General features: G+C 33.9%; 1 protein-coding gene across 1 annotated transcript in view; it reads left to right on the top strand.

The window, feature by feature from the left end:
• LOC126735845 (E3 ubiquitin-protein ligase UBR4) overlaps positions 1-13871 on the top strand; it is an 86898-nt gene that overhangs the window by 30024 nt on the left and 43003 nt on the right. The window contains 13 exon segments of the mRNA XM_050439928.1: positions 77-420; positions 534-701; positions 1593-1850; positions 4311-4453; positions 4512-4793; positions 6240-6380; positions 6573-6832; positions 6886-7041; positions 10545-10701; positions 10758-10966; positions 11028-11205; positions 11262-11427; positions 11616-11760. Of these exon segments, the coding sequence (XP_050295885.1) occupies positions 77-420; positions 534-701; positions 1593-1850; positions 4311-4453; positions 4512-4793; positions 6240-6380; positions 6573-6832; positions 6886-7041; positions 10545-10701; positions 10758-10966; positions 11028-11205; positions 11262-11427; positions 11616-11760 (2607 nt within the window).

Here is a 13871-nt window from a genome sequence, read left to right as displayed (position 1 = left end):
CAAATAAATATATGTTATTTTTGGCTGCCAACTTCCTCTAGGTTTTGATCAGTAATTTCCTATCGCCCTATTTTAGACAAGCAACGTTGCAGAAGACGTCTCGATCACCATCCTCAAGGCCCTCATACCCCTCGGAAATCACATCCTGAGCCCGGCCCTCGAAGGTGTCGGTTTCACCGAGCTAATGGAAGTGATGGTGATGCTGGCCGACGCCGGTACCGGACGGGGTCACGCTGATTTATTCCCTGCCGCCGCACAGTGGGTCGAATTATGCGTAAAATACGTAAAAAACCCGGAAATTAGCGAGAAAATCTCCAACAGTCCCGATTTAATGAAGAACAGCAGCATGTTGAACGCCGCCTCTTGCGTTTTGGATTATTTGAGCGACGTGGTTTTGTCTATTACTGAACCGCCACCGAGGTAAAATGTTTATACTAAGTTTTACGTCGTTTGCCTCAATTAACTCTTAAATAATTTCAAATTTCACTAGGCTAATAAGGTTATACATGCATTTCTATAAAAACCATTCGTAGGTCTGTGTCTCCCCAATGGGAGCACGAGAGTCCACTGGACCTAGAATTAGATTGGCAAGAAGAGTCGAACGAGGACGATGACAGTGGCGAGGATTCGGACGAGGACTCGCTTTGCAACAAATTGTGCACATTTACAGTGACTTTAAAAGAATTTATGAATCAGCATTGGTAAGTTATAGTTAATTTTATTTTTTTATTTATTATGTATAATACTTTACATTTTTTATTGTACACAATAAAGCGGCTTGTTTCTCTATCCGCAGCCTACTAAAAAATATAAATTTATTCTTTATTAATAACTATACAATTTCTACTCAATTGTATGTCATAATTTAAAGAGGGTATCCTGGATTGATTTTAAGTCAAAAAATTCCTATGAACGTGGAAGTTTTATAGTAAGGGTCATGCATATTTAGACAACATAGACATCTTTGACGGAGGTGTAAGTTATAAATACTTGTATACAATTTGTCAAGGTTTTCATATGATGTCAAATGTTTCTATCGGTAGGTACCCAAAGATTGTCTATTTAATTTAGCTGGGGAAATTGCGATGACAAACAAAAAAGCGGAGCGTCTTCTAAAAAAGGTGTGAATTAAAGGCGAATTATCTTCGGAATATCTCTTAAAATATCCCGGTATAAATATACTTAAATTTATAAATAATGCAGAAAAACATTCCCAAGCCATGAAAGTCTTCCACCATATTTAACTCTATCTGCCTAGTGTACTTATCTGACCTCTATGCCTTCGAATAAACTGGGTTCACCAGTAAAGGTATTTTTCTTTCATTATTCATTTTGAATATTTTAAAAAGGACCGTTCGATTAACGATTTTATATTTATAAATCACGATTTTTGGACATGTTAAGAAACGCGATAACATAGAGAGGCTCTACAAGCTCAAAAATTTAAAGTAGAAACAGAGGGTGAAAATATTTACATGGACTTTCTTAACTTGTTAATAGTCAATAATTGATTGAAACCTAACGATCTACATACAGGCTTCGGTGTATCGAAATTAACACGTATTCCTAAATAACCGAGTACTCTTTTCTAGGTATCATTGTCACACTTGTCGCATGTTAGATGGCGTGGGCGTTTGCTCGATATGTGCCAGAGTGTGCCACAAGGGCCACGACGTAACTTACGCGAAATACGGTAATTTCTTTTGCGACTGCGGGGCGAAGGAGGACGGCTCGTGTCAGGCGTTGGTGAAGAGAAGTCCCGCGCAAAATCCGGATAGTAGCGGGGGGCATCATCAGAAGGCCGCCAAAGAGGAGGAACAACAGCAGCATGTGTTAGCCAGCTCGTTAAGGTTAGTTAGTCTGTTGTTGTTTATTTAAATAAAATTTACAAGTTATATAACTTAACACATCCGTCAATAGGTACGCAAGGTCTTCCAGTAAAACACTGAATTTTTTTGTAAAATTCAATTTTTTTCGTCAACGTAGAGTCTTTCAAGAGTAACACAATAATAATGCTTTTCCAGCAGTATAAAACGATTTATTTTTGCCTCAAAATACGCTTCAGTCTCGGCAATCACTTTTTCATTGGAGCCAATTCTCTTCCCTTGAACCTCTATTTTGGGGTCTGTGAATAACCAGTAGTTGCTGGGGTCCAGGTCTGGTAAATACGGTGGGTGCGGAAGCAATTCGAAGCGTAATTCATACACATTTAAAATATTAGCGGCGACTATTTGTATACATTCAGTAGCTGACAGCCCGACTCGCTCCGTGGCCTTGGTCCAATATCGCGGCAGAGCTTACTCAAGTCCAAATTCAAAATTTATTTATTTCTAATACATTCAAGATTCCTATTGTTACAGTTTAACCCTACATAGAAATAAATAAGAAAGAACCACTGAAATTGTTTAGGATTTGTTCGTGGAAGTTCTAACGATATTTATTTCGAGCATAATACATAATGTATTTTTACCAAATTAACAATAACACAAAATATAAACAAGAACTTAATTAATTTACCCTATCCAACATTTAAAAACTATAATTTAACAAACATACACAAAAAGTTTTTCATAAGTTCCATAAGGACATTATTAGTGAAAAAAACATGTATGATTAGTGAAAAAAACACTTATCAAAAGAGAATATAATGGCGCGATTACATTTTGCTGAAGAAACTGTCGAATGGAAACGCGTCGTTTTTTAGCAACGAATCAAAGTTTAATTCATTTAGAATTAACGGGGTCTCTTATGTTTGACGTATGGCCAAAGCTGAACAAAAAATTCATCACTTTTAGGGGCTCTCCATAGAATAGAAGAACATCTACTACTTCCATATATTTCCATCTATATCTTTGAGGCAGATTTTTGAGCTCAATAACGATCCCAAACATAAACCCACACTTTTTTTGAGGAACCTTTTAAATAAGATGTAGGAATGCCACTGATGTACAAATTATTGTGTTTAAAAATTCAACAAATATTTATATTAAATCTCTTAAGAATTCTGTCTTGGTCCTACAGAGCAAACATCGTGTTAACGAATTAATTTTTTTAGTTTAGCATATCAAGACACTTGATATTTTGTATGTGATTTAAAACAAAAAGTTGTTCATTTATTTAAAATGGAAAGAAGAAGGTCGTTGATTGCAAAATCTTTAAATATTTCCAAAGGCGCTGAAACGAAAATAATAGAAATGTGATCAGTAGAACCATAAGAAACCGTCTACTTGTTGGAGGTCTTTATGGAACAGTCGCTTTTATCAAAGAGAAATATAAAAGCTCATCTTACTTGGTCTCAAGAAACATAGAATGCCGTTCTGCCGAGTGAACATATAAAATGTTCACAGTTTGGATCTGATAGCAGGAAATATGTACGGCAGGTACACGATTTGAACCAAAAGACCACATTCCTACTGTAAAGTATGGACGACGGAATATAATGCTCTGGAGATGTTTTTGTCGATCTGGCACAGGTTCAATCATTCAAGTGCAGGGTAAAATGGACCGCTTCTAATACAAAGAAATTTTGAAACATGTAATGCTAGCATTTGCAAAAGAGGATATGCCATTGCGGTGGATTTTTTAACAGAACAATGATTCGAAACATTCTGCTAAGGTAGTAAAAGATGGGTTTCACTAGAAAATCATAACTGCACTACTCTCAATCCCCAGATCTAATTTCGGACCCATTCTGATACTTCAATAAAATCAATAGCAAGTGTTTGATATCATAAAATTAGAATGGTAGCAAATTCCCCTTGAAAGTTCCCAAAAATTGGTTGGCTTTATGTCTAAAAAATGGCAGGCAGCCTTAAATGCTAAAAGATATTCTACAAAATACTAAAAAAAGAGTTTATTATGTTTATAATTTTTTTTATATAAAATAATAAAAATTTGCATATTTATTTTTTGTTTTTACTTGGAAATTCCTTATCTCAATCCGCAAAAATCTGAACAAAAATAATTTTGTTTAAAAATAAATAAATATAACTTTAACTTATATTCCAAATATGTGCAGGATGCAATAATAGGCAGAAACCAAATATATTCATCATCTTAAGAAGTTTCCATACTTTCTTCCACTACTGTATTAAAAAATTAATTGAATCTGTGCCACGAAGGTGTGCGGAAGTTACTAAGCAGAAAAGGCACTTAACCATTTATTAATTTAAAATTGTTTTGTTGCAGCCAAATATTCAATATTTTTAAAAGTTGCTATAGCTATGGTCATCCCTGTAACTTCTAGTTAGTATCTCCTATAATGAAGTGCGAAAAATACTGATTAACTTTCTATAAATTATTAATTTTAGACGTCGCGCTAGTAGTCCCATAAGCACCGACAAGATCCTGTTTGAAGAGAAGCGTGCGGACCACGAAAAAAAGAAACTAGACGAATCCAAAGAGTTCTTAATGAATTATTTGAAGAACAGCCAAGTGACCTCTTCCCTACTAGGTAACTCTTTTTTTTTTTAAAGCTAATCTGTCCAGTTTTATTAACAAAATGTTTATAGAATTCCTACAGGGTTTGATCCCCGCCATCGAGTCCACCTGTAACCTGAACAGTCCCGTAGGCTGTCACGTGCGCGGCGTAAAGGCTTTAGAGCAACTGTTCAGCCCGGACAAGAAATATTTACATACGGATTTACTGATGTTGCCCACGTTGGGTTCGCAGGAGGGAGCCTTTGAAAATGTGAGGATGTCTTATGCTGGAGACCAGGGACAGACCATAAGGCAACTTCTATCCGCTCACATTATCAGGCGGGTCGCTATGTGCTGTATGACCACAACACAAGGTATATAAATAATAAACATTTATTATGCAACAACAAAATATTACATAAAAGGTAAGATTCACATAATATGTTCTACCTGAAAAATACAGTATTAACTGGTAGTTCGAATAGAATACTAGTTAATGCTAAATTCATTACTTAAAATTACTTACAATAATGGTATATATGAATTTAACAAAAAGCCTTGTACTTCTTCTTGAAAGTGATAAGTGAGCATGACCATGTTACAGCTTAATACTTCAGAGTTTATCAAAAATTGAACCTGATAGGCAAATGAGTTTTTTAAACCTTTAGTTCTAGATTCAAATTCTTTTCAAAAAAGACAGTGTAAATCTTTTCTAACTATAAAAGAATCTGACCAAAATGCAAAGTTGCTCTCGGTTTATATTTTAGTATTTTATTTTGAAAATATGTTGGTGGAATGTGGTGAAATCGTACGTTGAAAACAAATATCACAGAAGCATTTTAAGTTAATTGGATCTTCAGGAGTGAGGTATTTGTAAAAAAACAATGTAGTAGTAATCTAGATATGACCAAACAAGAGCTTCCACAAGCATTAATATGATATTTTTGGGAATATTATATTTAAATTGATGCAAACTTTTAAGTAAAGCACAAATGCAGGATGATTTTTATTGACTTGTACTTGAAAGTTTAAGACCTCATCCAAAATGGCTTCTTGATTCTGAGATTCTTTGCTGAAGCATGAATTGCTGAATATTTAAAGTACTAAAATTAATAGTAATAATACTAAAATTAGAACCTATGAGTAAGTACGTGCTCTAATCAGCATTCAAAATCATCTCACGCTGCCTTGGTTATTTAAATATTGAATCTAAGTCCTCATTAATTTTCTGCTTTTAAGGAGGTATATCATCTGCATAAAGTTCTCTAGTGTAGACGCTAAATAATAAGGGTTTAAGGATCTTAACCTTGGGAACTTCATAACCAGTAACAAACATGCTCAAATCTTGCTCCATCAAGTTCTACAATCTGTATCCTTAGTTGAGTATAACTTTGGAAATATTTGCAAACATTCACTGAAAAACCAAAGAAGCTCATTTTAGCTAAAAGCATGTATGGTTTATAAAGTCAAAAGCCTTACTGAAAACAGTACCAGGCAAAAAATACATGAGGAGTAGATATTGACTGATATCTCGGAGCTACTTTTGTCAATATATTCTTTTTTTGGGTTGTTGTCCATATTAATTATTGTGACTTTTAACAGATTTTTCCTTTGGCTAGATTCTAGCAATTTTTTTAAAATGATAATTATTTTATAATAATAAGAACACTTAACGAGCAAAAACGCAAACATTAGGTACAGTTACTATAAGCAATAACTAAATAAAACTTAATATGTTAAACCTTGAATATTATCTTTATTAATTTTCCAATTACATATTTCATTGTACATTTTAACTAACAGCTAAATTATTTTAACAGGTAAACGACAACACCTGGCGGTTTCACACGAAAAGGGCAAAATAACGGTCCTCCAACTGTCCGCCCTACTGAAACAAGCCGACTCAGCTACGAGAAAGTTGACTTTAAACAGACTCAGCTCTGCCCCGATACCTTTCACAGGTAAGTCAGTTTTTCAGGCACCTCCCACGGATCAACTCCCCGACAGCGTTTTTATAACAGGTACTGTCAATATAAAAAGCCATATAACGCTTTTTATTGATTGTACTTTATATAACGGCGTTCGGAACGTCAACGGCGGATTATTTGGCTCCCGTAAAGGTAACATATAAATACCGGGTTTTATTATTTCAGTGCTCTCTATGACGTCTAACCTGTGCAACGAAGATTTTTTAGCCGTCTGCGGTTTGAAAGACTGCCACGTGTTAACGTTCAATACTAACGGCCAAGTGACCGATCATTTGGTACTGCACCCTCAACTGGAAACTGGGAATTTTATTATTAAAGCCCTTTGGTTGCCTGGCTCGCAAGTCGAACTGGCCCTGGTGACCGCTGATTTTGTTAAAATTTTCGATTTGAGCAAGGACGCGGCCAATCCGCAATATCACTTCTTAGTAAGTGTTTAATTTGAATTCGTTTTAACGATGATTATGGGATTAATTTTTAGGTTCCGAGCGGTAAGATACGCGACTGTACTTTTATGTACGAGGACGGGATTTATCATATTATGCTGATGTCGTCACCGGGGCATATTTATACCGAGGTGCTAAACGAGGAAAGTTCCACTAAGTTTGGAAGCTTTTATGTGACAAATACTTTAGAGGTAAGCTGGGAATAACTTAGCTTTTTCAGTTCTAAACAATGTAGTTTTCTTACATGGTTTGGTAATTTTGCATGAAGGCGTGTTTTTCTAAAAAGAACATGAGTTCGTTTTCATATTTTGACGATATGACCGAAAGTTGTTTCTCAAAGAATATACGCTTGAATGCAAAATTATCTTAAAATTTTTACGAGTGTAATTTAGGGAGAAAATTACTCAAATAACAATTAAAACAAATTTATATTAACAAATCTCTTATATAAACAAAAAAATTAATAATATTTATTAAAAACACATTTATAATAATTGTTATTTGAATTAGTTGAAGAATTGAAATGAATTGTTTGGCTTCATCATATCATTCTTTTTATTCGATCTTATTTCTTCAATAAGTTCGTGATGTTCCTTATCCATTTGTAGGTAAGAAGAGATTGATTTAGTTTTTGAATGACCGGTTGTTTCGGATAAAAGGTGTTGTTAGGGGTTACGTCTTACGTCGTTTACGTTTTTAAACGTCAAGAATTTGAATTGTTTCTGTCAATCATAATTTTCATTATTATTTATATAACTTCTCCATAACTTGTCACAATATTGTGTATTTTAAATCATCAAATTACGAAATTTTGCCCGCGATCATGAAATAAACTGGAGTTCTGAGAGCCGGGATACAAAATATGTGGTCCTTCCTTAGAGGAAGGTTTATTGTTTCAACATAATGATAATAATAATATTAATTAACGTCTTTATTTTAACCTTGGCGAAGGGCCGCATCTCTGTTTGATTAACCCAGCATATAGTAATCATATTACAAGTCATTACTAACCTACATGTACAAAATAAAATAAAGTTAAATTTAAATGATTTATTATTAGTAATTTTGTTCCTGAAAGACTGGCAACAATTACCAATTTAAAAAAGAAAAAAAAAAGACTTAGTAGTAAACTTAAGAAAAATTAACAAAAATAATGACAATAAGGTACCCAGACAAAACTAGGAAACAGGAAAAAACGAGAAGTGGAAAAGAAGAAGAAAAATTAAGAAGTGGCAAAACTTTAAAGTATTAAATAGACTAGGTCCAATATAAGAGAATACTGATAAATATATTAGGTTATTATATCGAGTTTCGAGACTATGCGTTGCAGATCTAAAAATACACTTTTTGCGAACGTATGTATATCGGACGACCTGATTATAAAAGCTTATGCAAGAAGCAAGCTATGTTCACCCTTAATTGATTGCTCCATATTTAACCAATTAAGATTAACCAACAAATGCGAAACATGATCTCTAATGTCAAGATTAAAAATTAGACGGATACATAAGTTTTTAATTCTTTGCAAGCGATTCTTTGACTGCAAATCAAGACATGGTCCATAAACTCTGTTTGCATAGAGGCTGTGAGAAAGAACGAAGAAAGAAGTTCAAAATTGTGTTCGGACCAAAAAACATCACTGCCGACTTAGATGGATTTATTTTTATGCCGTTTCTTGATGCATAACTAAACATTTTGAAAAGATTCATTCATTGACTTGTCGCATCAATTGCATCTTTAAGATTAGAGCTATTACGAAATTGCGTATCTTTGCATTTCACAACGATCTCCAAGATGTTTCATGTCAAATGTATAAATTAAGAGAAGCACCACCCCTTTAGACAGCAGCAGGGAATTTAAAGTTCTTGTCCCAATTTGTACTTGTTGTATTATCGTCCTGATAAATAATCCTTAAATGGAACGTCGATATTCATAGTTTTTTACTTAGCAGTCGGTGGTCCAAGGTGTCAAAAACCTTACCAAAATCTAAAAACACTAAAGCTGATGTATTCCTATACGAAAAAGGAAAGAGATCCATGGTTCTTATATGAGGTCAGCTGCCTGGAAAAAACTGGACATTTATTTGAATTTATTTCTTCCAGTTTTATCTCGTTTTTCTGTTAATAATGTAACCATCCAGAAAAAAGGCAAAAAATGTCTGAGTGGTTCTTTTGTGGGTTGTAAGCAAGTTAGACTTGCAGGTGAATAGTATATATTTAATAGATGATTAATTATAACATTTAAACACATATTAAAGAAATTACTTTCCCTGGCGATTGATTTGCATCAATAATGACGGCACAAAATTGTCCAACTGAAGGTCTGCCGATGATACGACCTTCTGGATTCTGGAACTCCTGAGGAGACTTAAAGATATCAGTGTTCTTTACTGCCTAAATATAAATTAAAGTTAAGTGATAGAAAACATAACAATTACCCTGAGACTCTGGGTAATGACACAGTTAAATAAAGTATGTAAATAGGTAATTAAAATTAATCTAGTAAGTACCTTGGTCTTTCTATATGCTTTAGAAACATATGTAAAGATGTTATGATTGAAGAGGAACGGAACATCAAACAGTTCTATACACGCCTTATCATGCAGGCACATGAAAGTCAATTGCATACAAGAAACTTGAGAAACCATATGCCAAGATTTATTTATTCGCGTATTTCAAATCTAAGCAGAATCAATTACATTAAAATTTGCTTAAAAATTCTAGATCCTTCTGATGCTCTATAGGCCATATATCTAATGAAACGTCTATGTATCTTTTCTAGCAGAGATACTTTTAAACGTCTTAATTCGGGGACTAGACTGAATAAGCATAGATCGCAGCACCTAGCACATTTTTAAAGTGAAAATATTTCTAAAGTAGTTTAAAGGTATAAAGGAAAAATTGAAAAGGCTTAGAGTTTTATTTGGATCTATATCCAACTAAACTTATAAACTAAAAACAATTAATTAGTACTTTAGATTAGATTCGAGGGAGTTAGATTATGGTCGGATCTTATAAAATCTTCCACAGGGATAAAGGGACTGCAGTTCTTATCACTGATTGGTCAAACCTTTGGCTTTGGGATGTTGGACATTATAATATATATATATTAATAATATTAAATCACCTTTTATTAAAAAAAATCCTACATTAATTGCAAAAATATTACAAATGTAAATCAAAAAGGCGGAGTCTAGCCTAAGACTGCTCAAAGTTATAGATTTTGACTTTAGGCTGCTATCCTAAATCATTTTAGCAGATCATTCTATTATTGCTTGTATTTTGGAATATCATTTTCCCTAGCGCATAGTTTTCTTATTATTTCGAACTTTATAACCTCCTAACATTGAGAGCAATGTAAATTTATACCCATTTTGTTAAAAAAAAGTCTATTTTCAGAGATCATAACCATAATTTGAAGTATTTATATATCAAACATACCAATAGATTAGAAGAACTAAGCGAATCCTAAAATCACCTAATAACAAATAAGAATACTGCTATTAGTTTAACCATTAAAAAATACATCCCAGGATATAACCCAAACATAAAACCCGTCTTTTAAAATCCAGGAACTTTATTAGTACTTTGGTTGATATTGTAATCTTATTGATATTTTCAGAACCAATATTTTGTTTTGGTTTTATAATTTTACGTATAACAAGAGTCTTTTAAAATTATTCTACTGTTTCTAGGTCTTCCACTTGGACGTGACAGATGTCAACGGTCATGTGGCGGGCGGCGGAGTATCGATCCACTACTCCCACACCCTAAGGCTACTATTTTACAGTTACGCCCAAGGCAAAAGTTTCATATCCCCTATTGTACCGAAAAGCAACTGCTTATCCACGGGTAACTGGAATATTAAAATTCCTCTGGTTATTTTTATGATAAAATAAATATTTTAGTGTTTCCTATAACCATACCGCAAACCTCGGCACCGCCGAACGGTTCAAACCCGAAGAGCAACAGCACAAGAAGCCCGAATCCGCAGCCGTTGTGCCAATGGACTGAGATTCCCAATCATCCCGGTTTGATTTGCTGCGCCATGCAGTCCAGCAATCAACCGGTGGTGTTGATGATTAAACCAGATTCGATTTTGATACAAGAGATTAAAGTAAAAGCAAAACAGTTACTTCTGAGAACTGTTATTAAAGTTCTGCGGGTTTTTTTCACAGGTAGTGCCGTCTAAGTCGAAAATAACCGACATGGTGGCTATAAGGCACAATTCCGGAAGCGAACAAAGAACCACGTTAATTCTGTTATGCGAGGACGGCAGTTTGAAGATGTTCATCGCCAATATGGATCAAACTGGGTTCTGGATGTCCGGCAGTATACAAGCGACCGTGCCAGTCGGTAAGAACCAAATTGAATTTATTTTAATCGTAAACTAATATAATGAGAACGGCCAGGTACCTCACTAAAACCGAAGAAAAAGAAGCCGATTAAAGCGGGCAAGACCTCGAGCACCCCCGTGTTTCCCGTTGACTTTTTTGAGCATTGCACGCCGATGAACGATGTCGAGTTTGGCGGGAACGATTTGCTTCAAATTTACAATGCGGCCCAATTAAAGCATCGGTAAGTGTTTGTAGGATATAAAATACAGGGATGCATGCCAGACAGTGATTGTGTCAGGATTTATAGCTAACTGTAGTTATTTCTATGGTTGTAAAAATAGAGATTTTTAAAATACAAATATTTATAACTAGTAGTTGGTTGTTTTCTCTAGGTAGATTGCATCAATTTCTTTATAATTTCCATTTCAGGCTAAACTCAACCGGACTATACGTGGTCTGTAACAAGGCCCAATTCCAACTGGAAGTGACAAACAACGATCCCAACCTGGTGATGTGCGGAATTCGGGTTTTGGTCGGCACTCAGGACCCTCAGAAGGCACCCTCGTATATTGAAGTAAGATAATATTGATAATTCATAAAATAATATGCAAGATTTGTACTTAGTAAGTCAGAATACAGTTCTTGTTTCACATTCTGATTGTAAAACTGCTTTGATTTTTAAGACTGAAATGAAATAACATGGTTTTCGATTAGGTGGATTTAGTTAAGAGCCCTTATTCTGGCTGGTATACACCCAAATATCTAGATCCGTTTCTGGTTACCTACCTTGATATAAGGAAGTTGCTATGTATGATACGCTGTAAGAAGTGTTTCCCTAGGAGTCACCTGAGCAAGATTTTTTAAAAGAAAAAGCTGCGGATAGTTTTTTTTGAACGGTTAAGAAGATGTATCTGCCAATTTAATCCTGCGTCTAGAATAAACCAACAAACTTGGCTTCCAAACTGCATTGGAGAAGTAATGGCTGTACAGCATCTGTGTTTTTTACGTAGAGTCAAATTTATGCTTTGAGATTTTGAATTATTTAAAAAGGAACGATTTGCCAAAAACTGAGTCAAGGTTTTCAAGTATGGTAATTTATGTAAAATGCTATGTGATCAGCAAATAGAATAGTTTTGACACCAGGGTTGGCATACACAAAAACCCATTTCAAAAATCCACGGATGCAAATGAACTTTACAAAATCAGCATCAATACTGACATCATAGAAAAGGATTAGTTCACTCCCTTAAAAAATATTAAAAAACCAACTCGGTGAAATATATCACTCTTATATCTCACACTTGTATTTTCTTTTAATATTAATTTTCTGAATAATAAAGGCACAACCTGTACCATCCGCAGTTTTTGATCCATCTGTGTATATTTCTAAGTAATTTTAAAATTTATTTAAAGTATCCTTAAGAATAGTTTGATTGGCTTTATGACAGTTCGTAAATGTAGAAAATATTATTGTGATGACACAAAAATTAACCCTAAAAGATAATTCGTACATTCATAGTATATTTGTTTCATTAATGAATTGATGGCGGTTTTTTGTTTCAGTATAAGCTTCAGCCAATGGAGGACTGTTTTTATTTAACCAATATTTATTAGTTAAATAAGACATACCCAGATTATGAATTTTAGCTACTAGAGTCGGAATATTATGAGAAAATGCCAGAGACATCAACAGGCGTCAACATTCGCGCATCCAAGTGTCGATTTATATGGTACGAAATGGATTTTGGCGCATCTCAGGTTACTGGCATTTTCTCATAATATTCCGACTCTAGTGGGTTATTCGATATTGCACATTTTTAATCAAAAGTTTTTCAGCTAAAGTTTTTCACAATTTAATATGTTTTTAATAATTTACAATTTCAACAATTTAGGGACAACCAGTGTTTAATTAGCTTTATTAACCAAAATAAAAAAACACTAAGAAAAAACAGCCTTCTTAGCTTTAATAGGTACAAAAGTAAAGATTAAAAGAAACCTTTTCTGATATACTAACAAAAATAAACTTTCCTTGTCAAGTAAATAACTAAAAAAATAAAAATTTAATCTTTGGCATTTTTAAATAGCGAAAGTTTTATTATTTTGACAATTTTTTTCCCTTTTCTGGGGCATTAAATTTAGCACCTATAATAAGCTTTATGTGCTAGTTTTGTCTTAATAATTGACTGTGAAAACACAGAACTAGGGTATAAATCTTGATCTTGTATTCTCAATAATAAATAACCTTGTAAAAAGCCCTCACAAAATTTACTTACCATTTCTCTGCACTTTCTTCATACTCATAAGCAGGCGGTTAGAATTTTTGGATCGGTTAAAAAACAAATAAAATGGAATGGCTGCATCACTTCCTTAATTTTTTTTAATACCTGCTTGATAGGTTTCAAGATTTGTATATTATTATTTTAATTCCATTGTGTGTTATTCGGAGTTTGAGGCATAAGTCCTTTTCTTTCCTTTAATAACCGGTGTTTTAAAACGGTGTGAGGAAATACAACTTTTTCTAGGATGTTTAATTTGAGGGTCTGTAAAATGTCACATGTCCAAAAACCTCAATGATGAATTTTCAAAAACCCGGGTTTTTGCCAACCAGAAAATGAAATTGATCGTTTACATATATAGATCAGGAAGAAGTGGGGCCCAAAACAGACCCTTAAAACCATATCTTAA

The sequence above is a fragment of the Anthonomus grandis genome, chromosome 5 (assembly GCF_022605725.1).
Source record: "Anthonomus grandis grandis chromosome 5, icAntGran1.3, whole genome shotgun sequence".
NCBI classification, from domain to species: Eukaryota; Metazoa; Arthropoda; class Insecta; order Coleoptera; family Curculionidae; genus Anthonomus; species Anthonomus grandis.
Note: the sequence above shows the minus strand (reverse complement) of the source record. Positions and strands in the feature narration are given on the sequence as shown.